This window comes from Dromiciops gliroides, chromosome 2 (genome assembly GCF_019393635.1).
Source record: "Dromiciops gliroides isolate mDroGli1 chromosome 2, mDroGli1.pri, whole genome shotgun sequence".
In the NCBI taxonomy this organism is placed as follows: domain Eukaryota; kingdom Metazoa; phylum Chordata; class Mammalia; order Microbiotheria; family Microbiotheriidae; genus Dromiciops; species Dromiciops gliroides.
The window spans coordinates 659,338,820-659,364,883 of NC_057862.1; the positions used below are offsets into that span (position 1 = coordinate 659,338,820).

Below are 26,064 nucleotides of genomic sequence, written 5' to 3' on the forward strand. Positions count from 1 at the left end.
AGGAATCAAAGAGAAGCTTTATTTTCAAAGTGAGGAAAAAGTCTTGCAAGCAAGGAGGAGCTATAGACACGTCTGCCAGGGTCTGCCCCTCGTCGGGAGGCTGGAGGCAGTGTGAGGAGATCTCAGAACTTATACTAGTGGCTTCCCAGTGAGTTGTAGCCCTGACAATGAGGGAGCAGCAAGCATGTGACAAGTTTGATTAATTGCAGGACTTTCCAAGTTTGTCCAGTGCTTGTCCAGCTCAGAGAACACCTGGTAAATTATGTGACTAGCCCAGAGGGTGAGATCATCCAGAGTGTGATCGCAAAGGATTGTTGTCCTTCCAAGCTCAGGGCATAGCTTGCTTGCTGGGCTTTAGCTCTGGAAAACAGGAGGTCTCCTAATATTTTGTCAATGTGTAAAGTGCTTTGAAAACCTCAAGTGCTATTATAAATAAAGATTATGGATTATTTGACCAAGGAGGGAACTGAGTTAGGAACCAATTGAAGGTTAATCTAAAATAAAGAGAAAGTAGGATTTGATTTGTACATGCTTATTTTGCTGAGCTCAAGTTGGGCATTAATTAAGGCTTCTGGGACAGAAACTTGTCTTACCTAAATTTGGTTCTCCCTCAGTGACCCCCCCCAATGGCTCTACACGCAGCAGGCACTTAATAAATGTTTGTTGTATTGTATTGAAGCTACTCTTCTGGGTACAGCAGTAGTCTCCTCTCTTCCTTCGACCATCTCTGGGACCAGGAGAAGGTCGGCTAAGTTGAGCCTTCTCAGAAAAGGCAGTCAAGTTCTGAAACCTTACCTAAGGCTTTGGATGTCAAGACAGAGACTCAGCCTGGGAAAGTGACTTACCAAGAGTCACTCCCCTGGGGGCTCCATGCCTTGCCGGGCCATCCAGGGACTTGAGCCTGGTGCTCTAAACTCTCCCACCTAATCCCTTCTCCCCACCACAAATCAATGTAAGCTCCCACAAAGTCACGATGGATCCAACATGAGGAAGAAGGAGAAGGGAAGAAATCGGGAAATCCTTAGTCTAGGTGTGCCCTGGTCAGACTATTATGATGTTCAAGGGGGCCTTAGGGGTTGACAGAATAGGAAGCTGATTAGGGGGTGTGACTTAAAGAATATTGCACCCTATCCCCCAAATATCCCACCTATCTGCTAGCTTCATTGAGTAAGGTTTTCACATTAGATTCCTTTGAGGGAGAGAGAGAGAGAGAGAGAGAGAGAGAGAGAGAGAGAGAGAGAGAGAATATTGTTGGTTGAGATGTTTTTTGCTTTGTCAGCTAGCTAAGTTCAGGGTCCTATGGCTGTGGGAAACAGGACAGGCAAATTCTGAAGATGTGGGACATTCCTGTGTAGTGATAGAAAGACTACTGGACTGGGGTTCAGGATACCTCAGTTCTATCCTGGTTGTGCCCTTGACTAGCTGTGTGACCTTGGAGCCTCCATTTTCTTATTGGTAAAATACTAGGGTAAATGTGGGGCTGTTAGACTAGATGAAGAGGTCTTTGGGGTCTGTGAACTTCAAAAAAATTTGACACCTATATTTCAATATAATTGGTTTCCTTTGTGAAATATTTTATCTATGCATTTAATAACATTATTCTAACAAAGAGTTCCACCAGACTACCAAAGAGGTCCATAACACACAAAGAAAGGCTGAGAACCTTTAGACTATAGATGATCACTAAGACTCCTCTGAGATCTAAGACTATTTGTGTATTGGTCAAGGTTGATGGGTCTTGGAGTGGTGGGGGAGAATAATGAGGGCATAAGATGAGACCATCAGGCACAGTCTCAAAAGTAGAGGTTAAGAGAGGCCCAAAGACCAACCTTTATGATTTTTGAAGTTGGCCACCCCACTGTTGCCAGATTCCTTTGCCCATTTGGAGGAGGGCCGGGTTGGACTTGAGTGACCTGGAGTTAAGAAGTCTAGGATGGGGGCAGCTAGGTGGCTCAGTGGACAAAACACTGGCCCTGGATTCAGGAGGACCTGAGTTCAAATCTGGCCTCAGACACTTGACACTTACTAGCTGTGTGACCCTGGGCAAGTCACTTAACTCTGACTGCCCTGCAAAAAAAGTCTAGGATGAAGTTAGTATTTGCTTCCAAGCCCTGGGTCTCCCCTCAACCACCACACCCAACTGTGTCAGTTCCTCCTGAAACCAATGTTGAAAGATGCATGGATGTGTCTACTCTCGGGATGCAGAATTGCTCTGGTTTGTCTTGGCAGTACTGGATGAAGACTCCCCTTTTAGACTTGGGTAGTAAAGGATGGCAAACCAGCTGAAGATGAAAACACCTGTAAATGAGGAGAGGTCACCTTGAGCCTTGTAGGTAGCCATTGTGGGGCTAGGGAAGTGGGGGTGGTGGTGTACAGCACAGACAATTCTTGGGAACAGAGCCCAAGAGTTGGAATTTATCAGCATTGATTACATGTCAAATACCATGTCTTTCTCCTCTCTCTAGTCATTACAGAGCTGGAAAGTCCGGACAACTGGGCCCCTGCCTCCCTCCTTGACCCACGAGTTGATTTTACATGATTCTTTGGGGGAAAAAAATGGAGACATGAGTCAAGAGACCTCCACTCTAGTCCCTCCTTTATCACTATTTATTTTGTGACCTCCAGGAAGTAAATTAATTTCTCCATACCATCTATTAAATGGGGAGAGTTATTTTATCTATAAAATAGGTACAATAATGGTATCTACCTCCAAAAGCTATTAGGAGGATCCCAAATTAGAATACTTTGCAAACCTCAAAGGACCATATAAATGTTAATCATTTTGATGACTAACTGTGTGACCTTGGGAAAGTCACTTAGCCTCTCTCTCAGCTCTGGTTTCTTCTCCCAGAAAGTGGGGTCAATAATAGTACTGACCCCACAAAACTGTTATTAGGATTTCAAATGAGACTATATATATATGTATATATGTATATGTATATGTATATGTATATGTATATATATATATATATATATATATAAAGTGTTTTGCCTACCATAGAACCCTATATAAATGGAAAGCACCATACAAATGTTAGCTATTATAATTTTAATTATTACCAAGTTGTCACCTTAGGCAAGTCACTTGACCTTTCTCAGCCTCAGTTTCCTTATCTGTAAAATGGGGTTAATGATAGCCCCTGCCCCCCAGGGTTATTGTGAGGATCTCTAAAGAAACAATTTATGTATGTAGAATGCTTTGCAAAACTTAAAATGCTGTCTAAGTGTTAGCCATTGTTATTACTAGCTGTCTTTTACTCTGGGCACAGAACCACTTTCAGCCTCAGTTTCCTCACCTGTAAAATAAGGGTAATAATAGCACCTACCTCACAGTGCTTTTATGAGGATTTAATTAGATACTATATAAAGCACTTTGCAAACCCTAAAGTATTATATAAATATCATTGGTATGACTGCTACTAATGCTGCTGCTACCACCACCACCACCACCACCACTATTTGGGGCTCCTTTATTCTCTCCATTCCCAGGTACTCTTTGGCTTGCCTCCCAGGAGAGGTGGAGAGAGGTGAGATTATGTGACATCTTAAGGAAGGACCAGGGTCTGAGAGTGTTCTTACCTTGGAGAGAGTTGAGTAGTGTGAAGGTGTAGATGGCAGTGAAACCAATTGGGGTGAAGAGGACCAGTCCCCACGTTCCGCCCACCAAGCAGGAGATGCCGAGCACAGTGACAATGCCCTTCCAGGTCTGGCTTTGTTCCTTGCCTGCCGCGGAGCCATGGAGGTGGAAAATCTTCCAAGCTACCAGGCCTAGGACCACACCACCGAAGAGGAAGGTGACGGCAAACATGCCATGGACTGTGATGTGCAGGGCTGTTCTGTTCTCTATCCAGCACCTTGGCCAACATCCAAGGCAGTCAGCACAGGGGTGAACCTTTTTCCCTTTCCCTTCCTCTTCCCTGATGGTTTCCCCTCCCACCCCACCCAGCTCATCTTGGACCTATGACAGAATCCCTGAATCTCAAAGTTCATGAGGATCCCAGAGAGCATATCAAACCCATATGTGAGCAAAGATGGCCTCTACAATATCCCCCCCCCACCCCATCTCCAAGTGGTTATCCACTCTCTTGTGATACAGCACTCACCTCCTCCCTTCAAGCTGAGGTAGCTTCCTGAAACCACCCTTGACTAACTTATTTTTTGTCCTGCACTAACCTTGGGAACTGGCCTTGCCTACTTTAATCTCATTACAGTATGGGCAAGAGAGAGGATGCTCTCCATTTGTACAGATGGGGAAACTAAGTCAGCTTTCTCATCTGAAAAATGAGAGGGTTAGGGTTTGATTAGATTATATCTCTGAGGCCCCATTCAATTCAAATTCCTATGATAAATAGCCTTATGGCATGGTGCCTCCTGTCCTAAGGAAGGGAAGGTAACCCTTTGATGTAGAAGTCTCCCTCTTCCTAACTCCCCTAACTGTTTTCCCCAAATTTAGAGGCAGCAGAAAACTGAGGCAACTCACAGCTCCAAGGTGGTATGGTTAGCCCCATCCTTGATGTCATAGCGTCCGTAGCTGCTGGTGCTTCCAGTGATTAAGACCACTAAGATGGGAAGTCCTGGACCCCAGAGGAAGAGGAAAAGGAATCATGGAATTTCTCCTGGGCTCCTTCCATTTGGTTCCCAGATCTGGCACCAAGGCCAAGCTCCAGTGTGCCAGTGTGCCAGACACACTAAGTCACCTACCCCAGCCCACCAGACAGAGCTTCAGGAAGTAGTGGCTTATGTATGTGTTGAAGATCTTGATAGCCAGCAGGTACAGGTTGAAGGCCTCTATCCCCATCCAGGTGAAACAACAGAGCAGGAAGTAATGGAAGATCCCTCCCTGTGCCCGGCAGGAGGCTCCTTGCTCTGGGGAGTTGTTCCCCAGGCTGATGATGAAGGTGAGATTCAGAAGGACCAAGCTGATGCTAAGGGCCACATGGATTTTGGGGGCATCTTCTGACTTGAACCTCTGCCTTGTGAACCTAAAAGGGGAATGTAGGGACAGGAGCCAGAGAAAGGGAGCATAGGGAAGGATAGGGGGTAAAGGGATTGGGGAAGAACAAAAGGAGACCAATCAGAAGGAAGCTATTGAATTCCTCCAGAGAAAGTAAGAAGCACTTTATGTAAAGCAGAGAAGAGAAACAATAGCAATCTTCATCAGAGTACATTTTACAATCAGAGAACTTCTTCCCCCTTAGCTCTGGGAAGTAGGCAGAATAGCTCTCATTCCCTCATTTTACAGATGAAGAAATTCAGAACCAGAGACTTAAAGTGTCCAAGGTCACACAGTTAGTTAGTGTCAGAGATGGTGTTAAAAGACCATTTTCTGTTTCCTAATGCTGGTGCTCTTCTTCAAAACCACCTTGTATTTACCTTCTTTACACACACTCATATGTGTATAACTATATTTCCACATACATGTATACCCACATGTATGCATTTGTCTGTGTATATACATGCATTATGTACTTGTCTCCCTCATTAGGATGTAAAGTTATTGTACATTCTTTGTGCTTCTATCCCAAGGGCCAGGCACGTGGTAGGTGGTTAATGGATGCCTGTTAACTGTGTAATTTAAGATTCTAACTGTGGATTCTAATGTGTTCCCCCAGTTTGGGGAAAACTGACTAAAAATCACTGATAAAACGAGTTTAGGTTTTTAAGGGTTTATTGGAAAATAGAAAGAAAAAGATTGAGAACAGAATTCTAACAGCCTGGCATTCCTATCTTTCCTCAAATTTCCTGTGAAGTCCTCTGCCGCCACCACCATCAAGTCCGGAAGCCAAAAAAGGCCAGTGCTCTCTGCGCAGGCTGCCTCTCCTCCTTCCTGTCTCCTCCCAGACCATAGGAGGCTCCTCCAGTTGATTGGCTGGTAGACTTGATAGACAGCACCCATGAGCAAGTGTCATTTCCTGACGCCAAGGAAAAGCCACAATGCCTCTGAGGCATTTTCCTCATGGTGGAGCTCTCCACAGCAAGTCTCCAGTAGGTGGCGTCATTCCAATCATTACATTACTTCACTTTCTATGCCTTGCTGCCTCTCCCTGTAGATTTATAGCTTGTTAAACTTGGAAAAGAGACCTTAAAAGTTATCTAGTTCAACCCTCTCATTTTATTGATAAGAAAACTGAGGGCCAGAAAGGAGAAGTAGACTACCAAGGCCACATGGTAAGAATAAAAAAGTCCACATGGGCATCTTCTCGGCAGTTGAAAGGGGGCTTTCTTAGACTGTGGGGTGATGCCTGCTTTAAGCTGTCAGCTCATGACCTTTTGGGCATGGGGTAATGTTTCCTAATGTCTTAAGATTGGCACCATCTGCAAAGTAGAACTGAATAGTCCATGGAGCTCCCTGGGAAGAGGTAACACCACATTCTGGGTTGAGGAGCTAGACAGGGCTCCCAATCGCTTAGCCCATAAAATTGGAAGAGAATTAAGTTTTAGAGTTGGAAGGCATCTTAGGGGCTACCGAGTCCATCTCCTCTCATTTTACACATTACAAAACTGAAGCCTGGGGCAGAGAAGGAACTTGTCCAAAAAGTTACACAGGTAGAGAGGGGCTTGATCCTAGGGCTTCAGATCTTTCGGCTCCACTGTGCTGCCTGTTGCCTTTCGATGTCACTAAAGCAGCAAAATCTTCCAGGGGAGGGTATAGAAAAGGCTTATTTCTAAAAGTTAGACCTGGATGCCCATTAAATGTATTCATTTCTTTTTTATTTTTTTCCTTCCCGGTTGTCCCTCTCACCTTTTATTCCTCCCTCTAAATACCTCAAATTGGAAGCAGGGGAAAGGGAATGCCTGAATATTTCCAGTTTCCATGCACAATATCCTTAGCTTTTTGAGTCCTATGATTATCCAGAAAACCCTTAGCTAAGTGTGATGACTCCACAGCCTGACAGATGAGAGGTACTCCACATGCTCCTGTTGTCTATTTGCCATTTCCCTATTGGATTGAGAGAGGAAGGAGAGATTCCTAGTTTAGTGGAAAAAGTACTACATAGGATGTCAGATGACCTGGATTCAAATTTGGGCTTTGCCAATAACTGCCAATGTGACCTTGGGCAAATCTTAGCCCATCACTTCTTCTGTAAAATTGGAGAGGGGTTTCAATGAGATGATCTCTAAGGGTAGCTCCAACTCTAATAATTTATGAAGTAAGAAGGAAGGTTTAAAAAGGAAGGACTGGGGCAGTTAGGTGGTGTAGTGGATAGAGCACCGGCCCTGGAGTCAGGAGTACCTGAGTTCAAATCCGGCCTCAGACATTTGACACTTACTAGCTGTATGACCCTGGGCAAGTCACTTGACCCCAATTGCTTCACAAAAAAGGAAGGACTTAGAGGGAAAGAGAATTTATGGTTATAGGTAGACCCATGGAGGAAAAAGGAACTTCAGGGATGTCAGGACCAGGGACAGATCCTGAGGTGTGCCTTCAGCTGCCTCTACTCTCATTCAGCTTCTCTGTTCTTCAACCATCTTTACAAAGGGATGCCTGCTGCCTAGACTAGAGAGTAAACTCCAACAGACAAGTTCCCTTGACTGAGTTTCCAGGGATTAGCTACAGCAGCACCCTCACTGTCCTCTGAACAGGCCTTTTGTTTGCCTAATTATGCTTTTGTTCATTCCTACCTCTCCTGTGCCCTTGTATGAGCTTAGGGAAATCACCATAGACCTTTGAACCCCAGTTTCCTCATCTATAAAATGAAGAGGTTGAACTAGGTGATCTCTAGGGTTTTGGAGCCCATGATCGATCATGAGTATTTTTTATGTTTAATTGAAGTTTCTCCTATATCAATAAATTAATTGTTATCAAGCCTACCTTGTGCCAGGGACTGTGCTAGGCACTGGAGGTAGAAAGACAAAAAATGAAAACAGTCCTTGCCATCAAAGAGACTGTATTCTATCAGAGGAAAAAGCACATGTGCATTAACATCTATACTAATAAATTACAGGTTGATTCTTCTGGGGAGGAGGGAAACACTAGCAGGTAGGAGGGATCAGGGAGTTTTGAAGGAAACAAAAGATTTGGAGACATGGGAGGTGATTTTCTGTCCCAAAAAGCTTAATGCCTGGTAGATAGTAAGGGATGGACTGGGGGTTAGAAGGTTAAAAGAGTCTTGGGCCCTGGGAGAGAAGCTCTGTCCTGAGGATCGTCCTCCTGGACCAAGAGGCTCACTCAAACTAGGGAGAGAGAGAGAGAGAGAGAGAGAGAGAGAGAGAGAGAGAGAGAGAGAGAGAGAGAGAAGGGAGGGAAGGAGGGAGAGAGAGCACTCATACTCGAGTGTGTATGGAAGTGGGAATAGGAAGCTGTCATACCTCAGGACAAAATAGAGAATTATGGTGAAAATCAGGAATAACAGGGAAGTGATACATCCAGCAAGAGAGATTTTAATCAGAGCCTTCACTGTGGTGGCATCAAGGACTGGCTTCTGTGAAGACACCCCCACACCCCCCAAAAACTTCATCAGCCAAGACTATCAAAAAACCTCAAAGTCCTCCCCAAATCAGAAAGACGTAGTTCACACTGAGTGCATTGACCAGGAAAACTAGGGACCTTGAGCCATTATGGGACAATGGCACCCCACTCCCCTCCCCAGGGGCCCAGGCATGTCACCAGCAGTAGGGCAAAGAAGGTCAGGTGGTCGCAGCGGCAGATGGTCTGGTTGGTCCTTTGCTCTGTGGAGCAACCTGTGGATTTCCAGTCTGTAGTTGTACCTGCAAAAGTACCTATTAGGATTCCAGAAGGGGAAGCCAGGAACAAGCTCTTTTGCTACTTTACATCCTAGGCATCTGATCCTGGATATTGGGAGGAGATGGTGTGATGTGGCAGAGAGGCACCTACCTTTATTATCCTCCCAGAAAACACACTGGAGTTTCTGAAAGCGCAAAAACAGGGATTTATTTTGGCTTATGGGTTGAACGTATTTGTACATTTTTTCTGTTGTGTGCATATGAATATATTCATGTGTAAGTGCAGCTATGTGTGGGAAAGTGTGTGAATTCTGGATACAAACATACTCTATATTCATATTCCATGCACATATATCTGAGTGCACATTGAAGTAAGTATGTATTTGCGTATATGTGTATGTTTGTATCTGTGTGAGTATGCATTTATTATTGACCTGTGTGTAAGTACATATACATTCATGTATGAACTTGCATTTATGTGTGCAAAGATACAAGTGCACATGTATGGGTATGTGAATGCCATGCATGTGTAACATACCATTGGGTAGTTCTGTGGAAACTCTTGATCCTTTCTTTCTGTTCCCTTCTGTATTTTGGAGGCTAGAGATTTAATGAGCTACATTTTTATAAGTTAGCTCACTTTTAGCCAAGGGCCAATATAAGAGACTCCAGATCTAGGTGGTGCCTTTCTCTTTTGTAATATATATGTATATGTATATCTCCTGTCCCATGTCCTGTATGTATATGTATATATATGTATATATATATATGTATGTATGTGTGTGTATGTGTATATATATATATAATGTATACATTTCACAATACAAATTGCAATACTAACACAAGAGCTCAGAGCCCTTGCAGTCTCTCTCATTTCTGTTGCTGTTACAGAGTGTGTATAATCCATTCTAATTCCTCTCAGCTAGATGGAATCCGCCATTTAACTTCTGTCTGCCTCAGTCTAAAATGAGGATCACAAGAACAGCTACCTCCCAAATCCAATGAGATCATACCCATAAAGTGCTTATCATGGTGTCTGGCACATAGTAGGTATTTATAAATGCTTGTTCCCTTCCCTTCCTTCTCTCTTGCAGACTTTGTGTGTCTCTTTAAAAACTCCCATGTCTAACTCAAGTCTCCCTTCCAGCTCAAAGATCACAATGATCCAATCCTTTCAAGATCACAAAGGAGAGCTTGTCCTTCTAAATATAAATCCCATGAAGCCAATCAATTCTCATATTGTATATCTATGTCTATGTCTATGTCTATGTCTATGTCTATGTCTGTGTGTATATGCATGAGCATGTGCATATGTACACTGCAATACATGTATGTATATATGCATATGCACATATACACAATATCTATATGCATATGAAAAGTATACATATGTATATGTGTATGTGTATGTGTATGTCTAATGTGATCCATACTGATCTTCCTTTTGCACATGGATGTATTTGTATTGGTAGGCATATGTTTCCATCTATGTGAGCGAACACATGTGGATGTGTTTGTTACATATTTGCACATGCATGTGTTTGTATCCACGTGTATGTCTGTCTGTCATATGAACTATGCAATGGTATGCAACCATGTATATAAATCCATATGTATGTTTGGATTTAAGCGTGTATATTTGTATATTATTAGTGCCCATGTATGCATGATATGCATGTGTGGCTATATATATATGTATGTGTTTGTCCCCTTCTCCTACTCATCAGGGCTGAGAGTTTACCTGGTGCTGCTGCTTGTGGGAGAAGATGATCTCTACAGGTTCATGCAGATCCTTAATGGGCTCAGTTCCGACCCGAATGCCAACTATGTGATTGTCTAGCACAGAGCTGCTGAACTTCTGGCCAGTGGCTGAGCCCTGAAGGGGGGAGAGAAACCATTTGAGTCTTCAGGAGGGAGTATCCCCTGATAACCCTCTTCTCCTCCCACTTTTCATACAGGTCCCTGGGACACTGGCATAGAGAAAAGAGTTCTGGGCTAGCTCTCTGCAATCTGAATGCTCAAGGCAGAATTAAGCTGATGATAAATAACAATGGAATATCTTATATGATTTTTATATTTTATAAGGTTCTTAAATGTAATACATATGATTTTTAAAAGACTCCCCCCCCAACACACACAACTCTAAGATTGTTTCAATAAATACCTCATCCCTCATATTATGGCTGAAAAAAAAAAACCCAAAAAGGAAGGGTTTTTGCTACCTATACCTCTTGTAGATAACTGGGAGTTACCTAATTTGAAAACCTTTCATAGAAATTCCCCAACTTCAAATACCAGCGCTTGAGCAGAATAAGAAGTTTGAAGGTAGCTGGAATCCTTACATACTACTCACAATACAAGTAGTAACAACATATATAAAAGAAGAAAAACAGTTTAAAATCTCATTTGGAAAATTAAAATGAAAAATAAGAGCAAAGGGAAGAAAAGTGCTGACATGGAATGCATAATCAGTCTGGAAAGGTAGGGTAAAGCCAGGTTTGACTAGTCCCATTCAAAGACATTTAAAACCCCAATTCAAAATGGGGTCAGTAATTTTGGCTCTTTAAATGCCAAACAGAGTTTTTATTTTATTCCAAACGCATTGGAAAGCCATGAATTCTTCTTGAGCAGGGGAGTGATGTGGTCAGACTATCAGTTTGGCAGCTATATTAAGGGTGGGTTAGAGAGGAAAGAAACTGGATGCAAGGAGACCCATTAGGATTTTAGTCTTGGTGAGAGGTGATAAGGACCTGACCTAAGGTAATCATGAAGAGAACAGGACAGATGCAAGATACGGTGAAGAGATCTAATTGATGAGACTTGATAACCAATGGAATAGGAGGAATGAATTAAATTGAAGAATCAGGTGTTACTCCTAGGTGGTAGTCTTGGCTGACTGAAAGAATGGTGGAGGCCTTACAGTAATGGGGAATTCTGGAGAAGTGGTGAGTTTAGGGAGAAAGAAATTGAGGTCTGTTTGGGACATGTTGAGTTTGGGATTGCTTTGGGACAACAGTCATTTATTTGGTGATGTGAGAATACAGCTCAGGAGAGAGATGAGGTCTGGAGAAGTAGATTTGGTACTCACCTGCATAGAATAATAATAATAACTGACATTTACATAATACTTTACAAGGTGCTTTTGAATGAAATCAATGATGCAGTTTTTTTTAAAAAAAAGGATAGTAGAATTAGAAATCCCATGACCATCAACAGCAAAAACAAATACAATGGAAGTAATAAATAGCTTTAGGAAGGTAGTAATGTAAGGGGCTAAAATTCTAGCTAGTCTGTCTAAAATATCTAATGAGTGGTTGCCAATAAATTAGAAGTTTTAGCAAGAGTAAGTATTTAAGTATTTATTAAAGAGCATTAGGATGTAATGATGAGAGGAAAAGGTAAAAATCTAACTATTTCTAAGAGACCCCATCATCCCACCTGCCATGGCGAGGTCAGGAACAAAAAGGACCCAATGTTTCCTCCTTCCTCCCAGAAGCCTCCTGTGAAACTGGGAACATCCCCCATCCACACGAACACACAGCTCCAAGCTAATTGGCTGGTAGTTTGATAGATAGTACCCACAAGCAAACGTCACTTTCTGATGGCAAGGAAAAGCCGCATGGCTTGCCCTCCGATGTCTTCTCCTCATGGTAGAGTTTTCCTACAGTAACTCTCCAGAAGGTGGCTTCACTCGAATTGTTACAGTAAGATAAACACATAAAAGTATCTGCCTCCCTATATATTACTGCTGAGAATCATAGCAAACCAATAAAGAAATATTCTTTGTGATAAATGAAAAGCATCAAATATTTTTTCATAACTTATGCAAATGTAAGACATATAATGACAACGTAAAGATAGTTGTTGATGGAAATCAGAGGAGAACTTAAAATATGGAGCAATATTCCCTGTTCATGGTTAGTGAAAATGCCAATACTTCCCAACCCAACCTATAGACCTAATGCAATGCCAGTCATGATAGCAATAGGCTATTCCATAGAATCAAACATGATGACATTCATGTGGAAAAACAAGCAAGACTATCAAGATCCTATGAAAAATAATTATTAATAATTGATATCTTGGGGGATCCAGTGACCTCCCCTTCTTTCTTGGTCCTCCCCTCCTTCTCCCCCCACTCCAAAGTCCAGTTTTCCTTGAGAGATTCCATCAAATCTTTTCATCTGGGTCAAGCCCAACGCAAGCTTACAAAGAATCTTGGGTTTGTCTAGATAGCTGAAGGACTTTACCAATGAGATTTGGCCTTCACAACCACACCTAGGTAGAAACTATTTTGCTCTGATCAGTTTGGATGGGGGATTATCTCACATTCTTTCTCTGATGTTGTTATCAAGTGTTGAGTGACCTTAGTCACTATCCCTGGACTTCATTTTAATATGACCCACCTCTAATCATGATAACTAATTAGATTTGATTTTTGTTAACCAATTGGATTTGATCGTTATGTGATGGCCTCCTGCAGTTTAAAGCGTATATAAACTGAGACCCCACCAGCATTAGGGGTCTTTGGTCTTCCTTTTATTAATAACCTTCTTTTGTTAATAACTTGCTGGCTTATTAATAAAATGATTAAATTACCCAGAAACTATGTCTCTCATATTTTTAATCATCACAAACCATAAGAAAGGGACCTAGAATGACCAGATTTCAAAATACTTGTAATTATTACGAAAATTATCCGGTCCTGGGGGAAAATATCAAGAAATAGATCAATGAAGTAGAAAAGAGAAAAAACAAATAGAAACCAATGCAGGTAAAGGTGTTGAATAAACCCAGAAATGCTGAATTGTTATTCAATAAAAACTGTTGGGAAAATTGAGTGGCAAAAAATGGGTTTACATTTACATCTCAATATAGACTCTAATTGGATAATCAACCTAAATATAAACAAATAATTAAAAACTGGAAGAAACAGTGATGTCACATTTGCCTGAGATGGAATGATTGGAGATTAAATTGATGGGCTTGAGTATGCAAAGATAATATGATTTTGCACAGCAAAAAACATCACATTTAAAAGAAAAAGAAAAAAGATTTGGGGAAAAACATTGACAGTAATTAAAAGACTGACAGATCAATAAGGATCTAATATATATGTTCATATACGTGTATATAAATATACGTCTGTATGTATATTTGCATATGTGTATATTGTGGATACATTTATGTGTATATATATTGTGTATATGCATATATTTATATGTGTATATCATATATCTATTTATATACACATATATGTAAATATGATTAGTAAACTCTTCTCCCTAATGGAATCACAAACATACCATTTTCCTAGGAGAAAATATAGATAATAATCCCGTGAAAAGATGCTCAAATGCCCTATTATCAGAGAAATACAAATCATGAGAACCTTAAGAAGCTACATTATATGTACTAGAATGGCAAAAAAAAAAAAAAAAGATAAACATGCAATGTTTGTGGGGCCATTGGAGAAAGCATTTGAATGCACTATTGCTGTAATGAACATTTTTTAAAACAATTTGGTAATATATAATGGGAGGGACCAGCCCCTTGTGATTTCATTGGCATAGGGAACTCATTGGATATTTTGAACTGGATATCTTGTAGACATCTTATACTCAACTTGTCCCAAACTGAACTCATCTTTCTCCTCAAAACCTCTTCTTTTCCGGACTTCCCTATTACTATTCCCTATTACTCCCAGTTTCCCAAGCTCTAGACCCTAAAGAATTTAAACATGATGTCAATTTCAGCTCCTCACTCTCTCTCTCCCTCCCCCATATCCAACCTGTTGCCAAATTCTGTCAATTTTACTTCTGCAAAAAAAAGAAAAAGGAAAAGACAATTTGACTTCTGCAACTTCTCTTGCATTTGCCCCTTCTCTCTTCTGACAGTGTTCTCGCTCTGGTACAATCCCCCATTACATCATACCTGGACTATTGCAATAGTCTACCGGTGGTTCTGCCTGCTGCAAATATCGCCCCATTTCTCTTTATGTGTATGAGTATTTGAGTATATGAGTATATGTATATGAGATTTGGGAAGGGATAACCTGGATGGAGGATCAGTTTGGGGTGGCAGGCAGGGGAAACCTTATTTAGCTGGACAGATTGCATGATTCTTGAGACTACTGGTAATCCCAAGAGATGTGGATGAAGGGAGTGGATTAGGGGACCATTTGCCTGAGATGGCGCACATGTGTATATGCACACACATGTATACAATGTACTCAGCAAGGCGCACTAGCATACACATACATGTATATAGCTGTAATGCATGTGTATATTTTATATACACACCGTATGGAAGTATGTATACACATATATACACACATTAATTTATCAGTGTATGCGTATTGTGTTATGTATGTATGCATAAATACACATATGTTTAGATAGAATGGTAGATGGATATGAATGACATATTATCAAATAGGAACACACATACCCAGGAGAAGCAATATGAAAAAACTCTCAAAGTACCTTTAAAGGTAAACTCTCTTGCTTGGCATGTAGACTGAAACCCCTGAAATGAGGCTGTTGGTGGTACTGGGGCTCACCTGGCATGTGGCACCTAGGGGATGGGAGGCTATGCTCTGCCATCTGCTAGCTTCCTATTTTAACTCCTTCCTCTTGCTAAGTGCTGGGATCACCCCCTCTCGACTGTTGAGTGGGTGTAAATGCTATCCCAGCTGTCTAAATTTCAGCACCCTGAGGCAAAGTCCTGATTGTCCTGCCCTACTTATGGCTCTAAAAATCAATGTCCTGGGCAGTGAAACTTCAGACAGACCAGAAAAGGGACCCAGAACAAATGCAGGTTTTGTTAGTTTGTGTCCCACTATCCCTTGGATTCTGCTTTATTAACTGTGAAGGGTTTTCTGTGAGATTTTATTCCTTATCTGCATATTTGTGAACTTATTTGATTTTTTTATTAATGATTATTTAGTATGTAATTTTAAAAAATTTAAAATATGCTCAGACTCTGCCTCCTCTCTCTCCTCTTTAATTTATTCTCCACTCAGGGGTCAACTTGATCTTCCTGAAGTATAAATCAGACCATGTCATGCCCCTCCTGCCTTCAACAAATTCCAGTGCTTCCCTATTACCTCCAGGAGCAAATGTAAAATCTTCTCTTTGGTTTTTAAAGCCCCAGGACTTTTCTGGCTTTCCAGTTTTCTTCCTTCCTTCCTTCCTTCCTTCCTTCCTTCCTTCCTTCCTTCCTTCCTTCCTTCCTTCCTTCCTTCCTTCCTTCCTTCCTTCCTTCCTTCCTTCCTTCCTTCCTTCCTTCCTTCCTTCCTTTCTTTTTTGTGTGTGTTTGTGTTTTTTTTTTTTTATGGTGAGGCAATTGGGGTTAAGTGACTAGCCCAGGGTCACACAGCTAGTAAGTGTCAAGTGTCTGAGGTCAGATTTGAACTCAGCTCCTCCTGAATCCAGGGCCGGTGCTCTATCCACTGCGCCACCTAGCTGCCCCTCCAGTTTTATCTTACTCTTCCACATACTCTACACCCTGCCTTCCAGTGCCACTGGTCTCCTTACACAGAAGCACTCCATCTCCTGACTCCAGGCATATTCACTGACTGTTCCTCAAGCCTGCAATTCTCTCCCTCCTCATCTCTACCTCCTGACTTTTCTTGGCTTCCTTCAAGTCCCTGCTTAAGATCCTACCTTCTGCAGGAAGGCTTCCCCAGTTCTCACTAAAGCTAGTGCCTTCTCTCAATTTACCCTGTATATGTTTTGTTTGTACACAGCTGTTCTATAGCTCTTTGAGAGCAGGGATTTTTTTGGTAGATGGGGGGACTTTCTTCATATCCCCAGAGCTTAGCACAGTGCCTAGCACATAGTGGGTACTTGCTAAATGCCTACTGACTTTACAACTACCATCTGATTCCCAGGTTAGCCTCCATAACCCCAAATGGGGTTGCAAAGAATTGGACACAACTGCAACAACTCAATAATGACAATGACAATGAAGGGGTTAGAAAGGGGAAGAAAGAATGAGAGGGAAGCTGGGTCTCTCAGTCTCCATCCCACTTCCCCCCCTACCCCAACCCCATATACAGTGGAGTGCTAGGTAACTCCTCACCTTGAATATTTCTCCTTCTCCAGCGTTGATGACCATCAGGATGACTCGGACAGAGTTTGTGCGTGTCCTCAGGTTTTCAAATAGGCTTCTGGGAAGCCGGACTCTGTTGGGTGCCGCCGTCTCATTTCCATTCAGTCTCGTTGGCACCTTCAATTCCTATCCAATCATCCTCTCTCATTAATCACATGGAGAGACTGGAACATATTGTGGGGGAGAAACTAACCCTAATGGGTTGAACTCTAAGGAGCTCCTCTACGCTCAAGAGCATGAGACGGGGTCTAGAAATGCTAGTCCTGTTCCATCTCTATCTCATTATGTTTCCTTTCTCCCCAGTATAGGGGCAATGTGATATACTGGAAAGGCCATGGGATTTGGAGTCCAAGGAACCGGGCTCCTCACTCACTAGGTGACCTGGGGCAAGTCAGCTTATCTAGTCAGTTTCTCCATCTGTAAAGTGAGGGGGGTTGGATTAGAATCAGGGGCTCTGACCTAGACCTTTTGGCAGGCTGAATCATTTAAAAAAATAATTGAAAGAAATGCTAAATTTCAGTTAGATGTTAGTGAGAATAAAGACGTCATTCTTTCCCCCCTATCCACTTTCACAGATCTGAAATTTCTCTGTGGACCTCAGGTTAAAAGCCCTTGGACTAGCTAGTCTCTTAGTTCTCTTCTTGTAAATGTTAAGATTCTATGTATTTGTGTTCTATATATTAGAAGTCCTCAAAGGGGAGGGGGGAGACACTGGCCTTCCCTGGGCCAAATCTGGCCCTTCATGGAGTATAGGAGATTTCAGAAGGGATAACCTGGGTGGAAGAAGGGAAGATCAATTGGAGGGACTCTACCTGGAGAGACTGCATGATTCTTGAGTGTCTTGGTAACCCCAAGGGAGATGGGTGAGGGGAGTAGGAGACTAGGGGTTGGGGAACCATTCACCTGAGATGGTGAGAAGGAGAAGAAGATGTCTTGGGAAGTGTTGACAGGGACATCCTCGATTATTGCCTTCACTGAGGGCTCATCCAAAACACGCATTACTGAATTTTCTTTAGCCAATTCTTCCTCCTTTTTTTTCCAAAATCTGCAGAGGGGAATGAACACTGGGCTAGGCTTTGGGACTCAGCTCGATCAGGCCCCCTCCTATGCTTCTGTATGAACACAGATGCTTGGGAGTGAATAACTGAAGTTAATTCTATCCCTGACTCGTGCTCATAGGCTACCGGAAGATGCTTGGGATGATCAGAGATTTCCAGAGAGCATCCATAACAGGCAGAACGTGTGTGTGTGTGTGTGTGTGTGTGTGTGTGTGTGTGTGTGTGTGTGTGTGTGTGTGTGAGATAGTGGATGGGGACTTTATTACATCAAGAGGTTCTGGCACTTGATAGGATCTTCCCATACCCCACCAAGGGTTCTGATCAATATTCCTAGCTGTGGTTTTCTGGACCCACCTTGCTCCAAACCCAACCTCCCAAGGCCTACCCCTCAACCTTCTACCTTGGGAGCTCAGGTACAAACGGAGAGGGGCAATATATAACCCCACCAAACCTCTGCTATTATATGGATGGGGAAGAAAATGCTTGCTTGTCCCAAATACAAATTAGCATCAATCACCACCACTCACTCTCAGTTGACTGATTATTATGATTGTTATTATTATTTTATTATTTTGGTGAGGCAATTGGGGTTAAGTGACTTGCCCAGTCACACAGTTAGTAAGTGTTAAGTGTCAGAGGCCAGATTTGAACTCAGGTCCTCCTGAATCCAGGGCCGGTGCTCGATCCACTGCACCACCTGGCTACCCCCCACCACTCACTCTCAAACTAGCACTGAGTCTCCACTTCTTTATCTAGTTCAGATGAAGCCATAGAACCACACTGCAATCCCATCTTCTGCAGAAGGCCTTTCCTGGTCTCCCTAGCTGCTAATGCCTTCCCCATTGAGCTTCCTCACCTCTCCTCTGTCTATTTCTTGTATGCATCTAGTTATTTACATCTTATTTCCCCATTAGCATGTCAGTTCCTTGAGGTTAAGGGATATTCTAACATTTTTTTTTTTGGTATACATAGTATTTAGCACAAGGCCTTGCACATTCACATTACAGGTGCTTAATAAATACTTTTGGAGAGAGACAGGAGAGAGACAGAGAGACAGAGAGAGACAGAGACAGAGAGAGATAGAGAGACAGAGACAGAGAGATAGAGAAAAGGAGAGGAGAGGAGAGAGGGGAGAGGGGAGGGAGAAGAGGAGAGGAGAAAGAGAGACAGAGAGACAGAGAGAGATAAAGACAGAGACAGAGAGGTAGAGAAAAGGAGAGGAGAGGAGAGAGGGGAGAGGGGAGAGGGGATAGGGGAGAGGGGAGAGGGGAGAGGGAAGAGAGGACAGAGGACAGAGGAGAGGGGAGAGGGGAGGGAGAAGAGGAGAGGAGAAAGAGAGAGAGAGAGAGAGAGAGAGAGAGAGAGAGAGCACACGAGAGAGCGCAAGCCTGTCTCTCAGGGTGAGAAGGGACTCCAGAAGTCCACTAGTCCAAACTGAACTTGAACTCCACAACTTTTCAAACAAGTCAGCTTCCAGCTTATGCCAGAAAACCTCGAGTGAAGATAAATGACTCTACTTTGGGTTGTCTCCATTGTTAGGAATTCTTCCTTTACATCTAGCACAGCAGACCAAACATTGGCTTTGGAGTACCAAAAGACCTTAGTGCAAATTCCAATTTTTCCATTCCCTAATCTGTGTGACTTTGAGCAATTCACCTAATCTCTCTGGGAGATGCAGAGATTAGACCAGATGACCTCCACTATCCCTTCTAGCTTTGGAACGATTATTTTACAAACCTAAATCTTCAACTTGTAGCCATTATTCCAGTTCTTCTCTCTGGGACAAAGAGGACAAATCTAATCTCTTTTTCCTGTGATGGTCAACAAAGACTCGAACATAGCTATCATTTCTCCTTCACTCTTCTCATCATTAGTTCCTTTAGTCAATTCTGGACCATGGCATGGTCTCCATCTCTCTTATTGTTCTTGTCATCCTTTTTTATCTGAATGTTCTTTAGCTTATCAACAAACTTCCTCAAACATGGTGCACAGAAGTGCACACAAAACTCTAGATCAATGCTACGAAACTGAATTAGAAACAGGAGCCACTAAACAGCAACTTGATAAAACTCAAGTGTCCATATTGATATAGAAAGCCATATATTAATGTTATCTCTGCTTTATAACATTTTTATTCATTTAAAAATGTTTCCCAATTACATTTGAATCTATCAGGCCACACTTGGGAGTACTATTGGCCATGTGTAGCTGTGGGCCTCATGTTTGATCCCTCTGCTTCAAATATCGTTTTACCAGGACAAGGTATAGTGGGGCCATAGCTATCTTCATTCTGGATGCCGTGCCGTTTCAAATTCAGGCTGAGATAATTTTCTTTTCTTTTTTGTTTTGACCATCACATTATACTGTTAACTGAAACTGATCTACCAAAACCTCCAGATATTTTTCATATGAATTACAGTCTCCCACTTTTTGAATCTGGGAAGTGGATTTTTTTAACTCAAGCTTGAGTCTTTTCATTGATTACAATAAAATACCATTATATTCTATGGTGACCACTATTCCAACATGCCAAGATCTGTCCTGTGTGCCAGCCATTTACCCTGGTTTTGTGTCTGATGCAGGTTTCATAATTATAGTACCTACACATATACCCAAGTCATTGATAAAAATATTTGGTAGCACAAAGATGAGGACAGATCCTTAGGGAACTAGCTCTACTGAAGACCTCCTTCCAAAGTGAAATTGATCCATTAAGTATTCTTGAAATCTAGTCATTCAAACAATTCTGAATGAACTTAACCAAATCATCATCTAGCTTACTTCTCTTCATCTTGTCCACAGGAACACTATAGAATACTTTGTTAAATACTTTGCATAAATCTAGCATTTCCCTGAGCCACTGCCCTAATGACATTGTCAAAAAAGGGAATGAGGTTAATTTGGGATGGTCTCTTCTGGGGGAAGCATGCTGTCTATGATCACTACTCCCTTTTCTAAATACTCATGAACTATCCCTTTAACATTGGTTTTACTGTTTATAAATGGTTCATAGTTTGTAGACTCTACTTTCTATTTTTTATTTTGATTTGTTTTTGTTTGGAAAATTGAGACAAGATTTGCCCCTTTAAATCATGTGTCACTTCTCTATTCTCCACAATCTTTTTTTTTCCTTTTGGTGAGGCAATTAGGGTTAAGTGACTTGCCCAGGGTCACACGGCTAGTAAGTGTCAAGTGTCTGAGGCTGGATTTGAACTCAGGTACTCTTGACTCCAGGGCCGGTGCTCTATCCACTGTGCCACCTAGCTGCCCCCTCTCCACAATCTTTTTTTTTTTTTTTTTTTTTTTGCGAGGCAATGGGGGTTAAGTGACTTGCCCAGGGTCACACAGCTAGTAAGTGTCAAGTGTCTGAGGCCGGATTTGAACTCAGGTACTCCTGACTCCAGGGCCAGTGCTCTATCCACTGTGCCACCTAGCTGCCCCTCTCCACAATCTTTTAAAGATGACTTATGGTAGATTAGCAGTCATGTCTACCAATTCTTTCAATAATCTGGATTGTGGTTCACCTAGACCTGGTGACTTGAATCCCTGGAAGGTTGCTAAGTACTTTCTGATCCATCTTGACTTTCATATCCCTGGGGAAACCATTTTTATTTCTCCTTAGTGGAGAAGAGAAGCAAAGCAGGGATTGAATATCTTTCTCACTGTCATTCACTCTCTCATTCACCCATTCTGAGCTAGGGTCCTATATTTGTCTTTGATCTTCCTCTTTCCTTTATTGTATCTTTTATTTAAAAAACAAAACAAAACAGTTTTTTGTTGCCTTTAGTGCTTATCATCAACTTCAATGTGCCTGGAATGTTAGTGATTTACCACACTTTGGTACTTCTTCCTCTATTGCTTTCCCTTGCTTCTACCTTCAATTGAACATTTATCCAGAGTTTAGTATGAGCAAGTCATTATACTAGTTGGTGGGGATACAAAGAAATGAAAAATAGTCCTACACTCGAGGAACTTATATTCTACCGGGAGACATAACATGCAAACTGATAAGTCAATACAAGATAATTTGAGAAGGGTGAGCACATTAACAACTTCTGTTCTGTGTATCTTAAAAATCTAAGGAGGGGGCAGCTAGATGGCGCAGTGGATAAAGCACCGGCCTGGATTCAGGAGTACCTGAGTTCAAATCCGGCCTCAGACACTTGACACTTACTAGCTGTGTGACCCTGGGCAAGTCACTTAACCCCATTGCCCCGCCAAAAAAAAAAAAATCTAAGGAGAAAATAATTTCTCCTTGCAGGACAGCATTAGATCCAGAATAGTAGTTCCCTTCATTGCTTTCTCCAGATTTTTGAGGGATAAAATGACCATTCTCACCTCTCTATCACCTCAGGGTTACACTTTGAAGCACTTCTGTTACAAAAAAGAAGGCACCGAGCGGCCGTGTACAGAGATAGATCCATTTCTCCAGAGCAGAAATCTCTTTCTTTCTCAGTCTGATTGTCCATGGCCCTCATAGGATCTAGAAGACAAGACCCCCCAGAGAAAGAGGAAAAAGACTCAAATGTACAAAAGCTATTTGTAGCAGCTCTTTTGTGGTGGCAAAGAACTGGGAACTAAGGAGCGTGTTTTTCAAATTGGGAATAGCTGATGAGTTTAGGATATATGAAGGTGACAGAATACTTTGATCCTGTAGGAAATCACCAAATGTATGATTTCAGAGGGTATTGGGAAGATTTATATGAACTGATACACAGTGGGGTGAGTAGAACCAGGATAAAAATTTATTCAATGACAACAGTATTGTAATACTTTATAGTATAATAATACTATAAAGGACAACTACTTTGAAAGATTTGTTCATTCTGGCCAATGTGATCACCAACCATGATTCCAGAAGGCTGAGGATAAAGCCTGCTTCTCACCTCTTGACAGAGAGTTAACGGAAACAAGGTACAGAATGAGACACACATTTTTGAACATGACCAATATAAAATTTCCTTCTGCTTGATTGTGCCTATTTGTTATAAGGGTCTTCTTTCTTTCTTTCTTTTTTTCAATGTTGGAAAAGTAGGAGGGAACAAAATGTTTCCTAATTGAAAAACAAATCAAAGGTCTGTCCCAGAGATTCAAATGAACTTGTGCTGTGTCTCTCTAGAAGTATGAAGCAGGGATGGAGGGAGTCATGAGGAGGTGACTGACCCCATCAACAGTTCTTCCCTATTCTGTGAAATCTTCCCTTGAGTACGTTAACTGAAGATGATCTTCCTTTTCCCATTACAATCAGCCCTTCAATGACTGTCATATGTGACGTCATCTTATATATTGTAGTGGATAGAGAGCTGGTCGCAGAAGCAGGAAGACCTGGGTTCAAATCCTGCCCTTGACATGTATTAGATGTGTGACTTCAGATAAATCACTTAACCTTTCAGTAAGTACCAATATGCATTGGTAGAAGATGTTTTTCACTGGGAGCTCCCAATACCAAAGAAATCCGAGATTTGGTTAAAAGTTGGCAAGGAGCTGTTGGAATAATAGTCCCTCACAATGGTGTTGTGAGATACAATTATGATAAAGTTTGTGAAAGTACCTTTATGTATGTGTCAATATCAGGTATTAGAATTTTTACATATGTCAGTGTTAACATTAGGCATTAGTATTTTTTACTTGAAGGTTAAGGAAATACAAGAAGACTCCAAGGAATCACACTTTTCTTGAGAGCTGGAAAAGACCTTTGAAGTCTGCTAGTTCAATGATTGTTTTACAAGAGAGCAAAATGAAAGCCAGAGAAGGATATTTACTCAAGATCACTCAAGGGTTAATGAGGAGCCAGCTGGGATTCGGCCCTCACTGCCTTCAGAGTATTTTGTATTAAACCCAGTGGACATTAATCTTTCCTTCTTAGAGTTTACAAATGGGAAAGGCCTAAAGTGAAGAGCACCCACCACTTCCAATGAACCCTATATGAGAGTCTTCAATGAACTCCCACATGAGAGTCTTCATGGCCTTGAAGTTTCCATTTGTCCTCTCGTGGTTTGCACTGGCTAGCATACTAATGTGTGTTCCTGAGTCATTCTCCCTATATTGGCATGTGTATGAGTGAACATATCCTATCACCATAGGTAGAGGGTGAGCTCTTTGGGGTGCACTTGGAGTCTCCCATTTCTTCTGTCTCATTGTTGGGTCTAGCAAGTACTCCATATAGTAGAGAGGATCTTCTCTCTACTGCCCACCTCCCACCCCTCCATTTAGAATATGAGCTTCTTTTTTGTGGGGCAATGGGGGTTAAGCGACTTGCCCAGGGTCACACAGCTAGTAAGTGTCAAGTGTCTGAGGTCAGATTTGAACTCAGGTGTTCCTGAATCCAGGGCCAGTGCTCTATCTACTGTGCCACCTAGCTGCCCTGAATATGAGGTTCTTGAGACAAAGGACTGTGTGTTTTTGACTTTCTTTAGATTCCCAGTGCTTTGCAGAGTGCCTGGCACATATTTAATAAATGCACACTGACTGATTTGTTGCCGATCTACAGACAGTTGAACATCAAGACAGAGAGGATGAAGAGCCTGATGCGATCCCTCTTACATGTGTCATACAGAATAATGACAATCCAAGTGTTGGCCGGGTCAGGGAAAATTTTATGGGGGTGGTGAGACTTGAGCTAGACCTTGAAGGACATGCCCCAGATCCAGGGACTGGACAGAGATCCTTGGCAGAGCTATCATCCCCCCTCACAGATGCCCACTCTGTCCGACAGGTAGCGTCCCAGTCCCAGCTCTCTAATCCCCTTCCCAGGGTCCAGCACTCCTCTCCTCAGTTCCCTGCAAGGAGGAGAGAATCTAGTTATGTCTCCTAACTGGCTGAGCCCACTGGTCTGACTGGGGTTGTAAAATTCAGTCCCAGAAGGGTAGGTAGCTCGTAGGAAGAAGGAGGGAGCATCGGCCTACTCACCCAGCTGAAGCAAGAGGAGAAGCGGGAGAAGCATGGCCCCCAGGTCTGCTGGTGCATATCGGCGCATTGACTTCCCCATGACTGACCTCAGCCTCATTCTTTTCCCATAGGAGGCCTAGACAGATCTCTCCCAATGTCCGTCTATGCTGTACAAGGCCCTGTGATCATTCTGTGTATATACAGTGTCCCTTACACTTCCTGTTTGTCCATTCTTCCTGGGGAACTTCGTAATGCTGTTATGAAAGATGACCAACTGTCACAGGTGCATGTGAGAGATAGAGTGCAGACATTCAAGCCATATCCTGAGACCTCCTCTTCACCTCTGTATCTAATGGTTACCATGAGAATAAAGTGTAGTTGGGGCTACATCACCACCAAGCAGGTCCCTGCAGACTGAGCCAGGAAACTACTACTGCTGCTACTTCCTGGAGGGTGGGGAAGGGCTCCTAACTCCTAACTTCCCCAATTTCCTAGCTACCCAATTGTCCTCTGAAGAGCACTTTTTCCCTAGTAGGACTTGCCTCTACACCCATTCTCATGCTCGAGAGGATTTCTGGTAAGGCACCAGGAAGGATGTCCTAAGGGGAAGTCAGTCACTTTCAGACTTGGTGTTAGCCTGTAAGCTCCGGCTTCTGGCCTGCCCACAAGTGCACTTTCAGGAATTACAGGTGGTAGCCTCTCCTATAAACCCAGTTTGGGAATCACAGCATTGGATTTAGAGCAGAAAAGGATCTTAGAGACCATCTGATCCAATCCCTTAATTTTATAAATGAGGAAACTGAAGCCCAGGGGAATCGTCACATATTTTATAGTTTTTTTTTTTTAATGTACATGGCATCTCTTTTGGTAGAATGTGATGTCCTTGATTCTTTTTTTTTTTTTAAGTGAGGCAATTGAGGTTAAGTGACTTGCCCAGGGTCACACAGCTAGTAAGTGTTAAGTGTCTGAGGCTGGATTTGAACTCAGGTCCTCCTGACTCCAGGGCCGGTGCTCTGCACCACCTAGCTGCCCCAGATGTCCTTGATTCTTAACTCACAGAGGAATAAAAGCAATTATAAAAGGTAAAATAGATCATTTTGATCATGTGACATCAAAGAGCTTTTGTACAAACAAAATTAAGGTATCTAGAATAAGAAGGAAAGCAGTGAACCGGGAAAATATCTCCAATAAGACTTTGTTATCCAAGATATATAGACAACTAACAGAAATATGTAAGACCAAAATTTATTCCCCAATGGACAAGTGGTCAAAGGATATGAATAAACAATTCTTATAATAAGGTTTGCTATTTACAGTC

The 26,064-nt window shown here is 42.2% G+C and overlaps 1 protein-coding gene across 1 annotated transcript; it reads right to left on the bottom strand.

Annotated features, from left to right (window-relative positions):
- Positions 1-4: 4 nt before the first annotated feature.
- Positions 5-24,907, bottom strand: ADGRG3 (adhesion G protein-coupled receptor G3). Its single transcript, XM_043986650.1, has 12 exons — positions 24,768-24,907; positions 22,197-22,341; positions 17,704-17,845; positions 16,771-16,926; positions 10,427-10,561; positions 8,837-8,870; positions 8,609-8,709; positions 8,311-8,423; positions 4,702-4,982; positions 4,481-4,574; positions 3,580-3,854; positions 5-2,298 (listed from the first exon to the last, which is right to left on the bottom strand). Exons 1-12 carry the CDS (start codon positions 24,862-24,864, stop codon positions 2,189-2,191), a joined length of 1,683 nt encoding a protein of 560 aa, XP_043842585.1. The 5' UTR covers positions 24,865-24,907; the 3' UTR covers positions 5-2,188.
- Positions 24,908-26,064: the final 1,157 nt, after the last annotated feature.

What these genes read in the sequence shown, in the direction of transcription:
- ADGRG3 (XM_043986650.1), bottom strand. Translation starts at nt 24,864, where the DNA reads ATGAGGCTGAGGTCAGTCATGGGGAAGTCAATGCGCCGATATGCACCA. An exon ending in AACCCTGAGGTGATAGAGAG is followed by an intron (nt 17,846 to 22,196) that starts GTGAGAATGGTC and finishes TCCCCTCTGCAG; the next exon opens with ATTTTGGAAAAAAAAGGAGG. An exon ending in GAGAAGGAGAAATATTCAAG is followed by an intron (nt 10,562 to 16,770) that starts GTGAGGAGTTAC and finishes TCCCCCCTTCAG; the next exon opens with GGCTCAGCCACTGGCCAGAA.